Genomic DNA, 22894 nt, shown 5'->3' on the forward strand with positions numbered 1-22894 from the left:
CTCTTTTAACTACACGTATTTAACTAACTTAGTGGCTCTAGACTACACTGAAGCAAACATGGAGTCCCTATAGATAGTTGAGCCTACTTGACCACTGTGACCTAGCTAATAACATTTCATCTAAGCATAGCCAAACATTAGGATTGTTGTCAAACGAAATAGTTAACAATTTAAATATACTATCATACATGTAGCACCGAATGTCTTTGTTATTAAGATGTTTATTCAAATATTGCTGTTAAAATAATGGACAGCCTGTTTGAATATCAAGATCATTTCCAGCAAAATATATCCCTAAATATATCAGGACTCTAGGTCTCTTCGTTTATAAAAAAGAAGTTGTTAAATATCTTGATTAAAGGTAAAGATTATACATTTGAACAAACTTGGTAGCACTTCATCTAAGCATGCTATATACCAAACATCAGGGGTCTACACTGTTGGCTTTGAATATATTTTGTAAATGATATTTTGACAAGTTACTAGATATTTATTCAGTCTGTTTCCCCCCCCCCCCCCCCCCAAGTACATTTTGTATTTTTTTGAGCACACAATTGATCTAGATTAAAAGTTCTTTATTTAAACAAACATGACACTGTATCATCTCCCTGCATGCTACAGATCCAATATCAGGCATCTTGGCCTTTTTTATATTCACAAATACTCCCTAAAGATTTCAGCCTTTGTGACTCTTGTAACCTTAAATGAAGATCAAGGTCATTCATTTGTTTACTGGTAAATTATTGATAGATGCAGAATTGCTTACTAAGAAGATATCGACCGCCGACATTGACAGATCAAAAAGCCAAACACCTTCTGAACATATGATATATTATTTATTATCTAATGAATGAGTGACCCTGGTCCGAAGAGCGTCGATTCTGCCTGGGGTCATCTCATGTAGGGCTATGACCTCTGGTCTAGGTTTGGAGGGCATCACTCGAATCTCCATGATACAGAGTAGCTCTATTAACTTCTGTTGGCACTGTTGAATTCCCTATAACAAGGTATTAATCATGCTTAAAATGTATTTTTTCATCAATACCTGTAAGATTTAAATGCAAAAGATGTACATAGAAAATTATCCTGGGCCCGGCACCATAAAATTTTCTCAGCAGATTTTTTACTCAAGTCTATGTTAAATATATACTTGAGTAAAAAATCTGTCTGAGAATATTTTTATGTTGCCAGGCCCTGATCATAATCAGCACAATAGGTACTTAAAACTTGCTTAAAAAGAACAAAAGAATACCAAAGAAAAGTGCTGATTTTTTTTGGATTTTTTTTATAGTTAATATGTTCAATAAGCATACTTATTTATGCTTATTCATTACTTTTACATCTAAACTGAATGTTTAAATCATATCATTGTGGTTTTTTTCTTGGTATCTCTACTTGTACATTTGTGATAGAATTATCATATTTTAGCATTTTTCTTCTAGGAGCAGAACTTACTTCTATAAGTACATCCTTTATACTTGGGTCATGTTTAGCCCTCTTCTTCATCACCTATTAACAAAACATCGAAATCAGAAATTGCTTTTATTATATCATAAGTATACAAGGTTGAAAATGATGTCATATTACAAAGTGGTATTATATGTGATAGAGCACATTATCAATTTTATATAACTGTTTGCCGTGGATTGAATCCATATCCTTTGTATTATACTGGACTGATACTCCAATGTTATGAGTAATGCATTGCTCTGTATAAAGCCTATAACAAAAATATTATTTTCTATCTGTAAAGCACCTTTAATATCCATTTTAAGTTATAATTGGATTCTTACCATACTGTCAGGAGCTGAAAATCCTATAAGACTGGTCAAGACCTGGTACAAAAATGAAATAACATCATTGGGAAAGAAATGTGTTATGCAATGAAACAATACCAAACAAAGCCATAGTTAATGACTTGTTATATTTATATAATGTTGATTAGTATTAAAGTTAAATAAATTTCTTTACGTTTTGTTAATGGATTCTCAATCAATGGTTATTAATTGGAGACAAGGTCCAAAAAAAAAAAAAAAAAATGTCTGCTTAGGGTTACATTGGCAAAAAATAGGGTCGGTCAGTCAGGAGGATTAAAAAAAAAAATTTTTTTTTAGTGTCTTTCACTCTAAAGTGATGGCTGGAGCTGAATTCAAAATCCCGACTTTTTAATTTTTTTTTTTTTTTTCGTAGAGTGGAAAAACAAATTAGGGTCGGTCGGGTAACCCTAAACAGACATATTTTTTTTTTTTTTTTTGGCCCAACAGTGTGTTTTGGAATGGAGAAATTCAGCAGGACTTTGTCTTTATTCGTTGTTCCATGGGAGGTAACTCAATCTTAGCTGCATTTGACTGAGTGTATAATACATCTGATATTAGTTTTTGCTAAGAAAGTATACAGTATGTAAAAAATTCTTCTTATCAAATACATATTTTAAGAATTTCCCTGTTCACTATTTAATTTTTAGAATTAATTATGTACTTAACATACCTGGGAAAAGAGTTTTAAAATTTCTCCTCACATATTTCTTGAAAGGATGATGCAATAAATTTTATCAAGATATTGATTTTTAAAACTACATAATTTTATACATAGATAAATTAATTTTTTTGAGAACATACTCCACTGGAAAGGTCCACATCCAGTGTGTCTGAGCCGTCATTGATCTTACAGGCCAGTTTCCATTCTTTCCCACCAGAGCTATCTAGCCGTCCAATCAGAGTGGAGATGTAAGCCTACAGAAAAAAATATTATAACTATATATGAAATAATTGTTCTTTAATCTTTAACTTACTGTAGGTACCAAAGGATATCTTATCACCTTCATGAAGAGGGTTGCAGTAGTCAACTGGTGAAGATGTCCCAACATACAAGTACATTTATATATATTATTATTATGCATTATCCTAAGCCCCGTGGGGTAAGTGCCAGTACTAAGTGTTGGTCTGTAGGTTTTCTCCACTACTCTGGCTTTCTGTTTTTTTTTGAAACAGGTACATTCAAATTTAAGAAATCAAAACAACCTGTTTCTTGAATGTTGAGTTTTCATGTCTAAACAGAACATTTGACTAGGGTATATTTTTCAGGTTTGCCTCCCTTGGAGCACAGCACTATAACACACTAACTCACTATGTGTTATGTTTGAAAAAATGATACCTTGAAGCATTTTTTATTTTCATGTAATCATTCTATAATATGTAAACTTTATATCTTTTACAACAAATGAGAAATAATTTCAGCTATATTGTATTGATCAGTATTGGTAATGGTGGAGGGGAGTCGACTTAATACCAGAGAAAACTCACACTGTCGAGTAGGTGACTTCATACCTATTGTCCAATATCGGAAGACTATATCTTACCATGCCCTATTCTCAAACATGTGCATGTTTTTCAGTGTTGGATTAAATTTGCATACTCAAGGCAACATGCAAAGTTATGTGCGGTCCCCAGATAGAGAGATCTATCAATTTGCAGCCAGAAAGGGGATTTAAATTATAATGAGTAACAAGTATGTTTATCATCATGCTGTGAAACACCCTATTTGACTAAATCCTAATCATCTTCATCAAGCAAACACCTAAATCTTAATCATCTTCATCAAGCAAACATCTTAATCCTAATCATCTTCATCAAGCAAACACCTAAATCCTAATCATCTTCATCAAGCAAACACCTAAATCCTAATCATCTTCATCAAGCAAACACCTAAATCCTAATCATCTTCATCAAAAACTAATCAAATCTTCATCAATCTAATCCTATCATCCATCAAGCAAACACCAAATCCTAATCATCTTCATCAAGCAAACATCAAAATCCTAATCATCTTCATCAAGCAAACACCTCAATCCTAATCATATTCATCAAGCAAACACCTAAATCCTAATCATCTTCATCAAACAAACACCTAAATCCTAATCATCTTCATCAAGCAAACACCTAAATCCTAATCATCTTCATCAAACAAACACCTAAATCCTAATCATCTTCATCAAGCAAACACCTATATCCTAATCATCTTCATCAAACAAACACCTACATACTAATCATCTTCATCAAGCAAACACCTAAATCCTAATCATCTTCATCAAGCAAACACCTAAATCCTAATCATCTTCATCAAACAAACACCTACATACTAATCATCTTCATCAAGCAAACACCTAAATCCTAATCATCTTCATCAAACAAACACCTACATACTAATCATCTTCATCAAGCAAACACCTAAATCCTAATCATCTTCATCAAGCAAACACCTACCTAACATGTATACACCCTATATGACACAATTCCTTTCTATGGGAGAAGCTTTTGGTGGCAGAGAGAATAATAAACAGTAATATGAAACAGTGTTGATGCACAGACATGCTTACAATGAATTCATATCAATATATTGTAGTATTTTTATTCCCAGTGACAGTTTCTATAACATATTTGTTTGTAATATGTACATAATCAATTATGGTTCCCAGTGACAGTTTCTATAACATATTTGTTTGTAATATGTACATAATCAATTATGGTTCCCAGTGACAGTTTCTATAACATATTTGTTTGTAATATGTACATAATCAATTATGGTTCCCAGTGACAGTTTCTATAACATATTTGTTTGTAATATGTCATAATCAATTATGGTTATAAACAAGTTATTTTATTGGTCCCAAGATGTTTGTTCTAATATAATGAAATTTTACTTTTATATGTTTTTTGGCAGTTTTAATAACTTAATGTATTAGAACTGACCTTGACTTTGAAAGTAACACTGTCTAGAGGGGTCAGCTGTTTCTTGGCAATAGACAGGTAGGTAAAGGGTTCAGCATCAATCCCTGAAATGTACAAAACAAAACCTGCTGAAGACAAGAGATCCCAAAGGGATCTTGGCGCCCACCAAAGAATGATCTATATCTGACAAAGGAAAGATGGATCTTTTCTCTACTTTTTAAACTTTTTCAAACACACTACATATAAAATTTGAGACAGATCGCTTCAGTACCTTTTGAGAAATAGCGGTAACAAACTTCAACTATCAAAATCCAAGATGACTCCTTGGCGGCCATCTTGTTGATCAATCGGTCCCAAATCACAATATGCACAACTAGGGCCCTAGGGGAACCTACATATGAATTTTGAGACAGATCCCTTCAGTACTTTCTGAGAAATAGCGATAACAAACTTTGAATAACAAAATCCAAGATGACTGCCTGGCGGCCATCTTGTTAACTGATCGTTCCCAAAATGTAATATGCACAACTAGGTCCCCAGGGGAACCTACATATGAAATTTGAGACAGATCCCATCAGTACTATCTGAGAAATAGCCATAACAAACTTTAACTATCGAAATCCAAGATGGCTGACAGATTTGTCCAAAAATGCAATATGCATAACAAGGGCCCTAGGGGGACCTACATATTAAACTTGAGAAATATCCCTTCAGCACTTTTTGAGAAATGGGGATATCAAACCTTAACTATCAAAATCCAAGATGGCCATCTTGTTTTTCCTATCAGACTCAAAATCTGTATGGCACAAATAGGGACCAAGGGTAACCTCCATGTGAAGTTTGAACAAAATTCCTTCAGTAGTTCTCAAGAAATATCGATAACAAACTTCAACTGCCAAAATCAAAGATGGCTGCCTGGCGGCCATCTTGTTTTTCCCATCAGCCGCAAAATCTGTATGGCACAACTAGGGACCAAGGGTACCCTCCATGTGAAGTTTGAACAAAATCCCTTCAGTAGTTCTCAAGAAATATCGATAACAAACTTCAACTGCCAAAATCAAAGATGGCTGCCTGGCGGCCATCTTGTTTTTATGATCAGCCTCAACATTTGTATGGCACAACTAGGGACCAAGGGTAACCTCCATGTGAAGTTTGAACAAAATCAATTCAGTTGTTCTCAAGAAATATCGATAACAAACTTCAACTGCCAAAATCAACGATGGCTGCCTGGCGGCCATCTTGTTTTTCCGATCAGCCTCAAAATCTGTATGGCACAACTAGGGACCAAGGGTAACCTCCATGTGAAGTTTGAACAAAATCCCTTCAGTAGTTCTCAATAAATATCAATAACAAACTTCAACTGCCAAAATCAAAGATGGCTGCCTGGCGGCCATCTTGTTTTTCCGATCAGCCTCAAAATCTGTATGGCACAACTAGGGACCAAGGGTACCCTCCATGTGAAGTTTGAACAAAATCCCTTCAGTAGTTCTCAAGAAATATCGATAACAAACTTCAACTGCCAAAATCAAAGATGGCTGCCTGGCGGCCATCTTGTTTTTATGATCAGCCTCAACATTTGTATGGCACAACTAGGGACCAAGGGTAACCTCCATGTGAAGTTTGAACAAAATCAATTCAGTTGTTCTCAAGAAATATCGATAACAAACTTCAACTGCCAAAATCAACGATGGCTGCCTGGCGGCCATCTTGTTTTTCCGATCAGCCTCAAAATCTGTATGGCACAACTAGGGACCAAGGGTAACCTCCATGTGAAGTTTGAACAAAATCCCTTCAGTAGTTCTCAATAAATATCAATAACAAACTTCAACTGCCAAAATCAAAGATGGCTGCCTGGCGGCCATCTTGTTTTTCCGATCAGCCTCAAAATATGTATGGCACAACTAGGGACCAAGGGTAACCTCCATGTGAAGTTTGAACAAAATCCCTTCAGTAGTTCTCAAGAAATATCGATAACAAACTTCAACTGCCAAAATCAAAGATGGCTAACTGGCGGCCATCATGTTTTTCCGATCAGCCTCAAAATCTGTATGGCACAAATATGGACCAAGGGGACCCTCCATGTGAAGTTTGAACAAAATCCCTACAGCAGTTTTTAAGAAATAGTGATGACAAGCATTGTTTACGGACGGACGACAGACCATGGACGACGGACCACGGACGCAGGGCGATTTGAATAGCCCACCATCTAATGATGGTGGGCTAAAAATAAGATACATAGGGGAGCCATATGGTGTAGCAACACTTTACTGGTGAAGTATCAGAAGAACTAGAACTTTTACAGGTTTTCATTCATTGCCATTAACCTTTGGTAGTAATTACAAGAAGCCCAGAGGGTCTGTATCGCTAACCTGGTTCATTGTTTATTTTCTGAAGGAATTTGAACATTTATCTCTAATTCCCCCATTTAGCCCCACTCTTTCTGCTCCAGGAGGTCAAAGCCAAAAATGTATACAAATTTTGTTACCTTTCCCCAAGGATGTTTCTTGGCCAAATTTGGTTACAATCAAAGCAGAACTATATGTGAAGTAGAGATATAAAGCCTTTACCTCTATTTCCCCTATTGGGCCCTGCCCCTCCTGCCCCCAGAGGGTCAAAGCCAAAATTTATACAAACTCTGTTCCCCTTTATCCAAGGAAGTTTTAGGCCAAATTTGGTTTTAATCCATGCAGAAATCTAGGACTATAAGCAATTTATAGGATTAACCTCTATTTCCCCTATTGGACTCCGCCCCTCCTGTCCCCAGGGGGTCAAAGCCAAAATTTATACAAACTCTCTTCCCCTTCATCCAAGGAAGTTTTAGGCCAAATTTGGTTTTAATCCATGCAGAAATCTAGGACTAGAAGCAATTTATAGGATTTACCTCTATTTCCCCTATTGGGCTCCGCCCCTCCTGTCCCCAGGGAGTCAGAGCCAAAATTTATACAAACTTTGTTCCCCTTCATCCAAGGAAGTTTTAGGCCAAATTTGGTTTCAATCCATGCAGAACTCTATGATTAGTAGAGATTTAAAGGAAATGATGCCGACGGATGGACAGGTCAGGTGAGCTAATAAAAGAGGACTTCCTGGGTTAATCAATCTGCACATACATAGCATTGAAAACTGAAGATTATAAAAGAATGATTACAATTAAAACTGATGTACTATTTAACATTACATATTATATGAATATATTTACCATTGCAAGGTTTGACCAAGGTGAAATCTGTCAATTTTTTCTGTCCATCACCATTTTTAGTTGAATTTCCATTTTGGCCAGTTGGGGATTTGCTATTTCTCTGACCGGTGGGAGGCGTCCTTACAAAGTTGTCTATAGAAGCCTGACCACCACCTACCCTACTGACCGGTGAGGCAGGTTCAACCTTGACCACTGTATTTATTGCACTGTTATTATAAGAAGCTAATGTTGATCCAGAAGAGTTTGTAAACAATGGCTTCTTACCACTTGTTCCTGCACCTTTATCCACAGAGCTTTTATTCCTATTTCCTGAGTTTATTTCAAGGGGAGATAACAAATTCTGAACAATTTCCCCAGAATTTTCTCCAAAAGAACTTCTATATTGATTTGATTCAGCTTTAACTGTTGATTTAGGTATCACATTAGTATTTTTAGCAGTTTTATTCCCACCAAGTTTTGAAGGTGTAACAGCCACAAAGTCATCATCGAAATCATCTTCAAATTCATCATTGAACACAGAATCATAGTTTGATGCTGAATTCTCTTGAACACCTGCACTAGCACTACTACTAAGTTTTTGCCTCTTACTATTAGGCATCTCGTCTGAAGAGTTCCGTCTTCCTGACCTGGATTCAGAGATCACATTCCTTAAAGTCATGTTTTCGTTATATCTTGGTTGACTGACTTGCTCCTCCTTCGTCCCTGCAGTAGTATATGACCCACTATGGACAGACAAGTTTCTGTTTTTTGGGAGAGAGGACATATTATTGTTTTTGTAATTAGCTGTGGTGGATGATTGACCGTTGGTGACCGTTACATTATTAGCCATGTTGTAGCTACCATTCTGATTTCCTGGTTGTGACATCTCTATGTTGTCTAGTTCATCCATCATATCATCGTCCATCGCTAAATCTTCCATGTCCCACTGGTAGATGACACATACAAATATATATCACATATATATATATAATAATATTAGTTGACTAAGAAAATACTCAAAAAGGAGTCTACTTTTACATCATAGTGGATACAAGACCAAATAATTTTAGTCTACTATTACATCATAGTGGATACAAGACCAAATAATTTCAACTATCAGGTAAAGTGGGTGAATTGATACAAATGAAGCCTATGAATTTTTTTTCAAGACATGTGCATTGCAATCTTCATCTGTCTGAATTCAGTTGTCTACAATTTCAACTATTATGAATTCAGATGTTGACAAGTGAACAATTCGCTTTCTTGTTGCATCCGAATTCATGATTTTAATGGTACCAGGAGTTTTGTACTTACATCATCTAAAACGCTATCATTAACAGGTGCTTTGTTTCCAGGGCCAGACCTTGCATTCCCAGATCCTGAATAATATAAAACATCAAACAGACATAACAATATATAACTGTATTTATTAACCAAATGTTGCTGATTAAGCAATTGCTTAACCCAAAACATCACAAAGATTTCAACGTCACCGAAAAGATATTTAGCTTTTAATATTCGAATCTGGTTTTTTAACAAGTGAAAACATTTTTCCAATAATATGTATAAAGTATTGCTTCTAGCCTATTTTATTTTAAATCAAACTTGATCTAGTGAGATTTTAATGTTTGAATGCTAAAACATGAAAGCTATAACATTTTTATAGCTATAGACATGATTTTGGGGCCTTTACACAGCTCATAAATTAAAGCAACCACACAGAAGGCACACGGTGTCCTGTATCACATAACTAGGTGAGATTCTGTGCAGCATACCTGGCTGGTGTCTGTTGACAGATCCCCCTTGGTTGTTGCGTGGTATGGCCGTGTTTCTCCCAGACATCTGGCTAGGTTTGATGTCTGTATCTCTGTACTCCTGTCTATGTGTATTACCAGTATTCTGCATACTGGAGTCACTACAAAAACATTCAGGAATATGGTATAATGTCAAATAGCCAAAGTGACATCATCGTACAATTGTCAACTTCCTAATGTATAAATGAATGACAAAAGATCAGGGAAAACCTTCAATGGTGATAACTTTGAATTTCAACAGTACTTTGACATTATGATTGATAATGAACCAAAGTAATACATTACCCAGATGACTTGATGACTAACGAATTAATCCAGCCTTGATTTCTCGAAACAAATGTGCATTCTGAATTCAGTCAAAACTTAACTCTTCCTGCTTATGTAACTTATGTGAAAACAATTGACTAAAGTCAGTTCTTGACTGAAGCTTGTTTTGAGAAATCGGGGCCTGGTGGGTTGATAACTTACAGTGCCTCCTGTAGGACCTTGACCTTCGTATTTTCCTCAATAAGGGTGTCCACTTCTCCTCCCATCACTCGTAGATTATTGTTGGTCAGAAACAACACCCCTCTCCTACACATCACTGAACCACTGACAATCACCTACAGGAAAGTGATATACATGTACATTACTGATAAAATCTACTAATGAAATCATAATATGATAAACAGAGGCCCAGAGGGCCTGTATCGCTCACCTGGTTTTTTTTTAGTAATTATCACAAAGACTGACAATCATTAGAAAAATTAGCAAAATTGACTCCCAAAGTTTAATTTTGAATCACAACCATAAAATGATGCTATTGATACCATACAAATATGCTATCCAATACATAGGTTCAGAGACAAAGTAATTTATATGAAAATAGTAGCCTAATTGACCTTTTGACCCCGCATCTATTGCCGTCTAAGGCCCCGGGGATCAGCCCTATCATTTGTACAATTTCATATTCCAACCCTGTAAGGATGCTACCATTGCATTATGAGTGCTCTTCCATGCTTAGGTGCAGAGAAGAAGTCGTTTATATGGAAATAGCTAAATTGACCCCTTTTGACCCCACCCTTCAGGCCCCCGGGAGGTCAGCCCCTTCATTTGCAAAATTTTGAATCCAAACCCTTTAAGGATGTAACCATTGCATTATGAGCGTAATCCCATGTTAAGTTGCAGAGAAGAAGTCATTTATATGGAAATTGACCACTTTTGACCACGCCCCTCAGGCCCCCCGGGGGGTCAGTCCTATCATTTGCACAATTTGGAATACCCACCCTATAAGGATGCTACCATTGCATTATGGGTGCTATCCCATGCTTAGTTGCAGACAAGAAGTCATTTATATGGAAATAGCCAAATCGACCCCTTTTGACCCCACCCTTCAGGCCCCCGGGGGGTCAGCCCCATCATTTGTACAATTTTGAATCCCCACCCTATAAGGATGCTACCATTGCATTATGGGTGCTATCCCATGTTTGGTTTCAGAGAAGAAGTCGTTTATATGGAAATAGCCAAATTGACCCCTTTTGACCCCGCCCCTCAGGCCCCCGGGGGGTCAGCCCCTTTTTTTTTACAATTTTGAATCCCCACCCTATAACTATCCCATGCTTGGTTTCAGAGAAGTCGTTTATATGGAAATAGCCAAATTGACCCCTTTTGACCCCGCCCCTCAGGCCCCCAGGGGGTCAGCCCCATCATTTATACAATTTTGAATCCCCACCCTATAAGGATGCTACCATTGCATTATGGGTGCTATCCCATGTTTGGTTTCAGAGAAGAAGTCGTTTATATGGAAATAGCCAAATTGACCCCTTTTGACCCCGCCCCTCAGGCCCCCGGGGGGTCAGCCCCTTTTTTTTTACAATTTTGAATCCCCACCCTATAAGGATGCTACCATTGCATTATGGGTGCTATCCCATGCTTGGTTTCAGAGAAGAAGTCGTTTATATGGAAATAGCCAAATTGACCCCTTTTGACCCCGCCCCTCAGGCCCCCGGGGGGTCAGCCCCATCATTTGTACAATTTTGAATCCCCACCCTATAAGGATGCTACCATTGCATTATGGGTGCTATCCCATGCTTGGTTTCAGAGAAGAAGTTGTTTATATGGAAATAGCCAAATTGACCCCTTTTGACCCCGCCCCTCAGGCCCCCGGGGGGTCAGCCCCATCATTTGTACAATTTTGAATCCCCACCCTATAAGGATGCTACCATTGCATTATGGGTGCTATCCCATGCTTGGTTTCAGAGAAGAAGTTGTTTATATGGAAATAGTCAAATTGACCCCTTTTGGCCCCGCCCCTCAGCCCCCTGGGGGGTCAGCCCCATCATTTGTACAATTTTGAATCCCCACCCTATAAGGATGCTACCATTGCATTATGGGTGCTATCCCATGCTTGGTTTCAGAGAAGAAGTCGTTTATATGGAAATAGTCAAATTGACCCCTTTTGGCCCCGCCCCTCAGGCCCCTGGGGGGTCAGCCCCATCATTTGTACAATTTTGAATCCCCACCCTATAAGGATGCTACCATTGCATTATGGGTGCTATCCCATGCTTGGTTTCAGAGAAAAAGTCGTTTATATGGAAATAGCCAAATTGACCCCTTTTGACCCCGCCCCTCAGGCCCCCGGGGGGTCAGCCCCATCATTTGTACAATTTTGAATCCCCACCCTATAAGGATGCTACCATTGCATTATGGGTGCTATCCCATGCTTGGTTTCAGAGAAGAAGTCGTTTATATGGAAATAGTCAAATTGACCCCTTTTGGCCCCGCCCCTCAGGCCCCCGGGGGGTCAGCCCCATCATTTGTACAATTTTGAATCCCCACCCTATAAGGATGCTACCATTGCATTATGGGTGCTATCCCATGCTTGGTTTCAGAGAAGAAGTCGTTTATATGGAAATAGCCAAATTGACCCCTTTTGGCCCCGCCCCTCAGGCCCCTGGGGGGTCAGCCCCATCATTTGTACAATTTTGAATCCCCACCCTATAAGGATGCTACCATTGCATTATGGGTGCTATCCCATGCTTGGTTTCAGAGAAGAAGTCGTTTATATGGAAATAGCCAAATTGACCCCTTTTGGCCCCGCCCCTCAGGCCCCTGGGGGGTCAGCCCCATCATTTGTACAATTTTTAGTTAGTAGCCCATAAGGATGCTACCAGTCAAATTTTGTTGAAATCCGACCAGCGGTTATGGAGAAGAAGTCGATTGTTGACGGACGACGGACGACGGACGCCGGACGACGGACGACGGACGACGGACGCCGGACGCTGCGGTATCCCATAAGCTCACCTCGGTCCTTCGGACCAGGTGAGCTAATGAAATCATAATATGATAAACAGAGTGAAGGGTCAAATGACCTTATTGCCAGGCTTTATGATATAAAGAGTGAAGCCATACAGAGTGAAGGTATACACCGTGAAGGTTATATACACAGTGAAGGTATACAGAGTGAAGGTTTACAGATTGAAGGTTTACAGAGTGAAGGTATACAGAGTGAAGGTTCACAAAGTGAAGGTATACAGAGTGAAGGTTTACAGAGTGAAGGTATACAGAGTGAAGGTATACACAGTGAAGGTATACAAAGTGAAGGTATACAGAGTGAAGGTATACACAGTGAAGGTATACAGAGTGAAGGTATACAGAGTGAGGTATACACAGTGAAGGTATACAGAGTGAAGGTATACAGAGTGAAGGTATACAGAGTGAAGGTATACAGAGTGAAGGTATACAGAGTGAAGGTATACAGAGTGAAGGTATACAGAGTGAAGGTATACACAGTGAAGGTATACAAGTGAAGGTATACAGAGTGAAGGTATACAGAGTGAAGGTATACAGAGTGAAGGTATACAGAGTGAAGGTATACAGAGTGAAGGTATACAGAGTGAAGGTATACAGAGTGAAGGTATACAGAGTGAAGGTATACAGAGTGAAGGTATACAGAGTGAAGGTATACAGAGTGAAGGTATACAGAGTGAAGGTATACAGAGTGAAGGTATACACAGTGAAGGTATACAGAGTGAAGGTATACAGAGTGAAGGTTAACAGAGTGAAGGTATACAAGTGAAGGTATACAGAGAAGGTATACAGAGTGAAGGTTACAGAGTGAAGGTATACAGAGTGAAGGTTACAGAGTGAAGGTTACAGAGTGAAGGTATACAGAGTGAAGGTATACAGAGTGAAGGTATACAGAGTGAAGGTATACAAGTGAAGGTATACAGAGTGAAGGTTACAAGTGAGGTATACACAGTGAAGGTATACAGAGTGAAGGTATACAGAGTGAAGGTATACACAGTGAAGGTATACAGAGTGAAGGTATACAGAGTGAAGGTATACAGAGTGAAGGTATACAGAGTGAAGGTATACAGAGTGAAGGTATACAGAGTGAAGGTATACAGAGTGAAGGTATACAGAGTGAAGGTTCACAGAGTGAAGGTTAACAGAGTGAAGGTATACACAGTGAAGGTATACAGAGTGAAGGTATACAGAGTGAAGGTATACAGAGTGAAGGTATACAGAGTGAAGGTATACAGAGTGAAGGTATACAGAGTGAAGGTATACAGAGTGAAGGTATACACAGTGAAGGTATATAGAGTGGAGGTATACAAAGTGAAGGTTCACAGAGTGAAGGTTAACAGAGTGAAGGTATACACAGTGAAGGTATACAGAGTGAAGGTATACAGAGTGAAGGTATACAGAGTGAAGGTATACAGAGTGAAGGTATACAGAGTGAAGGTATACAGAGTGGAGGTATACAGAGTGAAGGTATACAGACTGAAGGTTCACAGAGTGAAGGTTAACAGAGTGAAGGTATACAGAGTGAAGGTATACAGAGTGAAGGTATACAGAGTGAAGGTATACAGAGTGAAGGTATACAGAGTGAAGGTATACAGAGTGAAGGTATACAGAGTGAAGGTATACAGAGTGAAGGTATACAGAGTGAAGGTATACAGAGTGAAGGTATACAGAGTGAAGGTATACAGAGTGAAGGTATACAGAGTGAAGGTTCACAGAGTGAAGGTTAACAGAGTGAAGGTTTACACAGTGAAGGTATACAGAGTGAAGGTATACAGAGTGGAGGTATACAGAGTGGAGGTATACAGAGTGATGATGTATACAGACTGAAGGTATACACAGTAAAGGTATACACAGTGAAGGTATACAGATTGAAGGTTATATACACAGTGAAGGTATACAGAGTGAAGGTATACAGACTGAAGGTATACAGAGTGAAGGCATACAGAGTGAAAGTATACAGAGTGAAGGTATACAGAGTGAAGGTTCACAGAGTGATGATGTATACAGAATGAAGGTATACACAGTGAAGGTATACAGAGTGAAGGTTTACAGAGTGAAGGTTCACAGAGTGAAGGTATACAGAGTGAAGGTTTACAGAGTGAAGGTATACACAGTGAAGGTATACACAGTGAAGGTATACACAGTGAAGGTATACAGAGTGAAGGTATACAGAGTGAAGGTATACAGAGTGAAGGTATACAGAGTGAAGGTTTACAGAGTGAAGGTATACACAGTGAAGGTATACAGAGTGAAGGTTTACAGAGTGAAGGTATACAGAGTGAAGGTATACACAGTGAAGGTTTACATAGTGAATGTTAACAGATTGAAGGTATACAGAGTGAAGATGTATACACAGTGAAGGTTTTAAGAGTGAAGGTATATACTGAGTGAAGTCCACACAAACCTTGGTGCCTGGCTGTAGCTTGGGACCCAGACAGGACATAGGTTTGTATTCCATGCCTTTTATGTTGTTGGTGCCATCAGTCAGGTTCAACATCATCATCTGGGATGGCTTTGGCTCCCACTGAAAAATAAAATGGCCTTAACTAAGCTCAGCAATTTATATAAAACTGATCATGCCATATATGACATATGTTTTCAAATTTCTCATCAAATTTGAAAATATACTGTTCAAATATGAGGCTCATTTTCAAACAACAAAATTACCACATCTGAAATTCATCTTTATTTGAAAAGCAGATGCTGTTGTGGTGGTAGCTAGCTAAATGCTATATAGCATAACAAACAACCCATTAGCTATATAATTATAAGTACTACAAACAGCATGAGACAATTACCGGTTTTTGGTCACTGGCCTCTGCAGATACAGCAGCATTGGCATTTTCAGTACCTTGTATTTTTTGTAGCTGGGAATAAAATGACTTTCCGACATCCACCATCGAGTCAATCTGTGTAATGAAATCACAATGATGGCATTATAATATAATTTTGTAACAATTTTGTTTTTGTAATGAATTTCGCCAACCATAGCATAAAAAATAAAGGCATTGTTGAATTTAATTGAATTTATGACAAAAACTCATACCTGAAGAGCGTATGAGCCTGAGAGCTGATATTTTGTAGCCTCTGTAAGTCCATTAGGTAAGCAATGAGTGCCCAGCTCGTGCAGATCTGCCAAAAGCCATTGTTCAAATACGAGTTCATTGATCCGTGACTGTATAATTGAGTTTCCCTAAAATAGAGTGCATTACTTACTAGTGGTTATGATCAAGGTATTGTACTCGCAACAATATATTTTTTGGGCTCCAAATATTGTATTTGTTGAAAAGAATTTAGCTTTGGCGAAAAGTTTGGCGACCAAATTTCAAAAGCTATTAAAGGTGAACCCTGTCAGAACTAACGAAAAAGATGTAAACTAATAAAATTAATTAGCATTTTCACTCAGAATAGTTTATCCATGTTCGTCTGCATATATTTATACTGTATTTATATAATAAAAGTAGTGTTAACTGTTCAAGAAAAGGAAATTCCAATGAAAAAGATGTAGTCTCTATAAATAAGATATGATCATCGAAGTAAATGATATACATGTATAGTAAAACATGTTTATAAGGAACACACTTACACCAAATTCATGGTAATAACGTAGCTATTTTCATTCCCATCAATGTTCCTGTAAGATGTCTACCGGTACGTATATGTATGCGCATACATGTATGTATATCTGTACAAACTATAAGCTTATAACAGGTGATTCTGTTTGTCCCCAGAGACTCGTTACAACCATGTTTTATTATACGTGTATATGTAGTCTCTATAAATAAGATACAGTGACCATTGAATTTTTACCTGGTTTTCTTCCTTGATCCATTCAACACAAGCCTCAAGCCAGTCGTCAGGAACAAGTACAGATCTGGACCTCAGCCAGGCACGAGTCTGGCCGATAATCGCCCCAGTCATCTTTCCTCATTAACTCTTCGCCTTACCTTTGGAAATATTGACTTCTTCCTGCAAAGAAAGATGCTTACACATTCAGAAAATTGTATTTTTGGATATTTGGGTTCCAAAATTGTATACTGCTCCTTTTTTATATGCAGTACTAACTTAAAACTAGTATAAGGGCACATCAGCATGCCTTTGATGAACATTTGATATGAACGTCTTCAGTTTGATGTACATGCAGGTGGTGAATAGAATGAAGGTATCCTTTTTCATATTTTAACCCCAGATGATTTGTCAATATTTTCTTCATCTTGAGGCTCAACTGGGCAGTGGCATTAAGATTTTTTTAAATTATTGTAATGAACTGTGATACGATAAATATGATAAAAACAAACGCTTTCTCAGAAGATGATAACAGATGATGGACAGACATAACGACAGCGAGGATATCTGACTGCATTTTCCACGTTCATAGTGAAATAAAGGTATGTCAATATATTATTTCGTGTCTGAAGTTGTGTTTTCCGTATCGAAAATTTATTTAAGAATATATTAGTATTATATATATACATATTTATCCATGTTTGACGGAATACCGGCGACTTTTGTAGAGGCAGGTGTACCTCTTCCAAGCGAGCCGTTGGTTCCCTTGTCCTTTTATATAGTATATAGGCCTATACTAGTACACATGTATACACAACAGACTTTCTCACAACCTACGTTACAAGTCCCTGTGGTAGAGACCTGATATTGGGGCTCTGATTCTAACACTACTATTAATTTTGTTCAAACGAAGGACTTTGACTGCCATTCAAATTCACAGGCTGTCAAATATAGCAGAAACTTACTGGAACAGATCTCGCCGCGTACCAATTCTCACCATCACATGTGTATATCTGTATGGTTTTCAAGCAATTTTACGTCAATACAGACATCTTCTGATAGAGGATACTACTATGCTGATTTCTATAAAAAAATGTCTGAAAATTTGTGTGCGAGCATACAAATACACATGCAATGGCGAGAACTGGTACTTGGTGAGAACTGGTCGCCTGCAGCTTACTGAAGAATGTCCTGTATACAATCCTTTAATTGTTATCTGAAAAAAAGTGAACACTTTAAGTCTACATTATAAGCTTGTGTATTTGTCAATTGATTCTTGTATTGATTGAAAATTCGGCCCCATACATGTGTAGAAGGGCACAGGTCTGCAACGCTTGCTATATTGTATACATCTAGTGAGAGCTCAAGTCAGTGAACAATTCGTCAGAGGAAAACATCATCACGAGACCAGGTACGGTATTTCAGATCATACATGCAATATATAAACACAAATTCCAAGAAGACCGGTTTACTACCCTTGTTTTTAACCTTACTTACCATGTGTTATGACTTATCAAATATCGTGAAATCAACTCGATTATCCTTATTTTTCGTCTGTTACCCGCGTTTTTGGGAGCAATTATTAACTGTATTATGTATTGATCAATAAACACAGGAAATAAAATAATTGTAAGTGTAAAAAAATCAACATTATTTTTAATATTTTATCATTAAAGGAAATTGAATAAAAAGACAACAAAACCACGGGATTATAAAGACAAACATGTTTATTGTATCTCTCACGCAAGGATAGATCCCAGAAATCTACTTCCGGGTACCTTTGGGGAATGTGTACAGTGCGGATTCTTTTCTCCCGGAGTCTGGGCGTGTAGCATCAGATTAAGTTAGTAAGCAGATCATACATATGGTTCAAGTCTCGGTTAGGGTTATACAGATAATAAAATATCCACAGTTTTTAGTAATTTTAATGGGCATGTAAAGTCAAACGTTATCAAATACTTTTTTGATAAATAACTGTATGACCCGTATTTTCTACAGTCGAAGAGAGATAACTCGTAAATAAAAAGCATATTCACGAGATCCATTTTCTTTCTAACACTACATTATCACAATCCAAAATGATATATTGTTTTGCAATGTTTAATTAGGAAGTAGAAAATTTACGTTTTATAATGATCAGACTATATAATGTACATAACATGTTTTGACGTTTAAATTAATAAAACGCAATTAACTGACTGCTAAACTGAGGGAGATTATTATAAACCGTGAACGGCATAATAATTAAAGTTAATAATCCAAATAGTTTATTTAACACGCACTCTCTCAATACCATTTTCTTGACGATTACTCTAAATGTGTTCATACAACCTTTATAAAATGGGTATCATTGAAGTATAATTAGGTTTATCAATATCGTATCTTTACATTGCAAAGACCAATCTATTATTTACAACTAAAATACAGACAACTGTATTTGTTACTTTCATTACTTTTTATAAAGTTTAAACTAATTATTGCTGTACTCTTTCATCAAATACATATACCTTACAGCTCTAGTAATGGAACAGATGAAGGAAATACGCTGTGTGTTACTGTCTGATATAGAAAAGAAACGGATAGAATTATCTTTAAATTCTGAGATATATATATATATATATATATATATATATATTCATTTTATATAAGAAGTTTAAGCCGAAAATTAAATTTAGTCATACCCCGACGTCAGCTGGAAAGTAAACAAGTTTTCTTTATAACATACATTATATTTATGTATAAACATAATTTATATTTATAATTTCTCTTATATGATCCATTTTGCGTTATTATTACAATTCGGTTAATTGTTTTTATTTTCCATTCACATATAACGTTGTTCATTAACTCACTTGGATAGGATTGCGTCTGTCGAATATTATCAATTAATGTACATATCAATAGTCACTGTGCGTCCGATCAAACGACATATTATAACCAAAGTGTCGTTTTAAATAACTTTAACATTTCATCAAGTGACAGGTTAGATTCCTACAACTGTACGACTTGTACAGAAATGCATACAATAAAATACAGGATATGTGTGGTACATGTATCAGACATGAATTATTCCAAAACAAGCAAGTCTTCTAGATATTTTTAACCAGGAGAACTAAAAAATCGATGTCAGAGACAAAGCTTCTGTTTTCAGTATAGAGTTATAAATTTACTGATATATGGACTATTTTGCTATCTTGACATAGAAACATAACCCCACTGGGTAACATTTCGCACCTTGACAGAATCCTTCCTGTCTGTTAAGGTTCTCTGCTGTCAGCCGTCGACTCCAAGCGCCAAGGACATTCAACAATGCCTCGGTCATAACTACATGATAAATGTTACAAATTATGATCGACAGCGGAAATTTCCAAGGTCGGCTTTCCAGTGGAACAACTGCAAAACGCTAAATGTGTTCACGTCGAAGATAAATATGTCAAATCCAAATGTACAGAAAATATTTCAACAAAAAGCGATCTATGGAAACTTTTGCAAATCACATTATATCTCAGATTAATGCACAGTGTACATGAACAAACAAATATTTAAACAGTTTTAAAATTATGTCGTTGATATAATGCGCATTCATAGTGGATAGAGATAATTGATAATTTGTTTTACATTGAAAATGCGTTGGCGTAGCAAAAATAAAATGATTCGCTTTTGTATTTCTGATGATAGATTTTATTGGACGGCGGATTGAAATTGAAATAAATACAAATATGTACAACGGAGCAGAAACTAAATATATTTTGAAGATTTTGTACCAATATGTAGGCAAGTACTTTGTATGTATTTATGTATCGCTCACCTGGTTTATTAAGTAATTATAAAAAAAACCTCTTGCAATATATAATAGCGAAATTGACCCTTTTGGCCCCGCCATTTGTAAAATTTTGAACCTCCACCCCATAAGAATGCTGTGATTGCAATAAGAGTGCTGTCGAATTCTCAGTTTCAGAGAAGATATCGTTTGTAAGTAGCCAAATCAATACTTTTGGCCTCGCCCCTCAGGCCCACGATCGTCATCCCCACCAGTTGTACAATTTTGAATCCCCACCTCATAAGGATGCTACAAATGCTATATGAAAGCTAGCCAATGCTCAGTGTCAGATAAACAAGAAGTCGTTTTTTATGAAAACAGCCAAATTGACTATTTTTGGTCACACACCTCAGGCCCCGGGGGTCAGCCAGACCATTTATACAATTTAGAGTCACCATTCCATTAAGGATGATCTCAACAGTTTACTTCATTGCAATTTGGACTAAAATTATGTAATTTGAACATTATTATTATTATTTTGCATTAGGCCTTATCTGATATGGTATTAGAACAAAATTAACTCTGACAGTTGAACACCTTCTAGGGACTTTTATTTTTTAAAAGATATTTTACTGGTTCTCCATCATGTAGTTATAAAAACACATATGTGAAATTGGGTCATGGACAATTAAATGGAACAAATGATAATGAGATGTAATATTGACATGGAGGCCCTTTGTTTTGCGAGACGAGAAAAGAAAGTTCTTAAAAATGATGATTTCTATTTGAGAATGATATTGAAGAATCTGTAGTGTCTTTTAGAGTATAGGTAATGGAGTGATCGATCAATACACTTTCATTATTCCTCAAACACACCATAAAACATCTTCGACAAAGCGTAACTAGTCTAAAGAAATTCCGACAACAGTCCTCGCGACCTACAGATTTCTGGTCATGATTTAGACAGGGTCTCTGCTGGATCTCAAAGCGACAAGTTATAATGAATCGATGATGCGTCAATCGTGAGAAATTGAATGTCCAAATTTCATTTCTGTAACACAAGTAACGTTAACGAATAGGAACTTTATTAGAACTATATAATATTTTATTTGAAAAGAACCTCTTCAGAACACAGGTTTATGACGCGAAAAAAAACCCTGAAAGAATACAGTATTTTTAGTATTTTTTTTTGCGCGCGCGTCGTAAATCTGTGTTCAGAATAAGAAGTGGTATGCTGTATTTCATTTCTGAATACAGACTTTGTCTCGTGTACACAAAAAGACAGAGTAATTACATAACACATGTTAATGATGTTTCAGTCTATCAAAACACTGATGATAGATTGGTTAATTTTCACAGGAATTAAGATATAGGCTTGGTGACGATCAGTGCAGATATTACATTTAATATTGAACCAATTTAATGTTACTGTAAACGTTATTTGTTGGGCATTGACAACGCATTTTACCAGAAGATTTAAGTAGGCATGTAGGTATTGTAATTCTAAATACATGCATAATAACGAAATAGTTGTGCAGATAAATATGCTTACAATGTAGCAAAAATCGCATTAACCTTCATTTGTTTTTGTAATAACCGCCAAAGCTGGATTTAAATAAAACGTTCAAATACAGTATATATCTATGTGCTTAACATGGAATATACTGATTATACTATAAAGCTGACAAGGTGAGTCATCTATTTTAGAAAAAAAATGAGTTTGGTGATACGAAACGGATGTAATTAAGCATATAGTGTAATATCAATTATGTCGGATATTTTTCTTTTAAAGGGATAGATTATTATGACTTTTATGCATTGTTCCCTCGGGGTAAGCAGTATGATTGAAGAATAGCAATCGCGGAAGCATCTTCAATACGGTTATGTAAGATGTAAGAAAACAAATTTTGTAAAGAGACAGAAATCTCTATAATTGCACGTTCGAATCCATTTAATTATACGTGATCAGCTTACAAATTATAAAAGATTGCACTCATGAGAAGTTACTTTCGAACGTTATTACGACAAGGGAATATCTAAGCATTGGTTCCTTTTGTAATGTTTGAATGGCGACTGTTATGAGATTTTTGTTCAATCGCCTATTTCATTGACGACACGGTAGTAATCAGCGTAATTACTGATTTCTTGTAGAGAATTTCCCCCGTCTGTCTATACATTTCATTTGTACAGTCGTTATTATATTTTGTAATTCATTTACACCTTCGCGTTTACCCTGTAACAAGTCTAGTTAGCTTTTGCCGAGGGATTTCAGACCATCCCTTTCTAATGTTACATTTTATAGAGCATGTACTACACATTATGTTTCAAAAGAAGTTAAAACCCG

The 22894-nt window shown here is 36.8% G+C and overlaps 1 protein-coding gene across 1 annotated transcript; it reads right to left on the reverse strand.

The window, feature by feature from the left end:
• Positions 1-814: 814 nt before the first annotated feature.
• LOC138322963 (recQ-mediated genome instability protein 1-like) lies at positions 815-18368 on the reverse strand. Its single transcript, XM_069267231.1, has 14 exons — positions 18288-18368; positions 16815-16973; positions 16051-16197; positions 15803-15913; positions 15409-15528; positions 10185-10318; positions 9678-9817; positions 9217-9281; positions 7924-8848; positions 4749-4831; positions 2619-2732; positions 1794-1835; positions 1456-1509; positions 815-997 (listed from the first exon to the last, which is right to left on the reverse strand). The coding sequence occupies exons 2-14, from the start codon at positions 16923-16925 to the stop codon at positions 833-835; spliced, it is 2211 nt and encodes a 736-aa protein (XP_069123332.1). The 5' UTR covers positions 16926-16973; positions 18288-18368; the 3' UTR covers positions 815-832.
• Between the last annotated feature and the right edge of the window lie 4526 nt (positions 18369-22894).

This window comes from Argopecten irradians, chromosome 5, assembly GCF_041381155.1.
Source record: "Argopecten irradians isolate NY chromosome 5, Ai_NY, whole genome shotgun sequence".
In the NCBI taxonomy this organism is placed as follows: domain Eukaryota; kingdom Metazoa; phylum Mollusca; class Bivalvia; order Pectinida; family Pectinidae; genus Argopecten; species Argopecten irradians.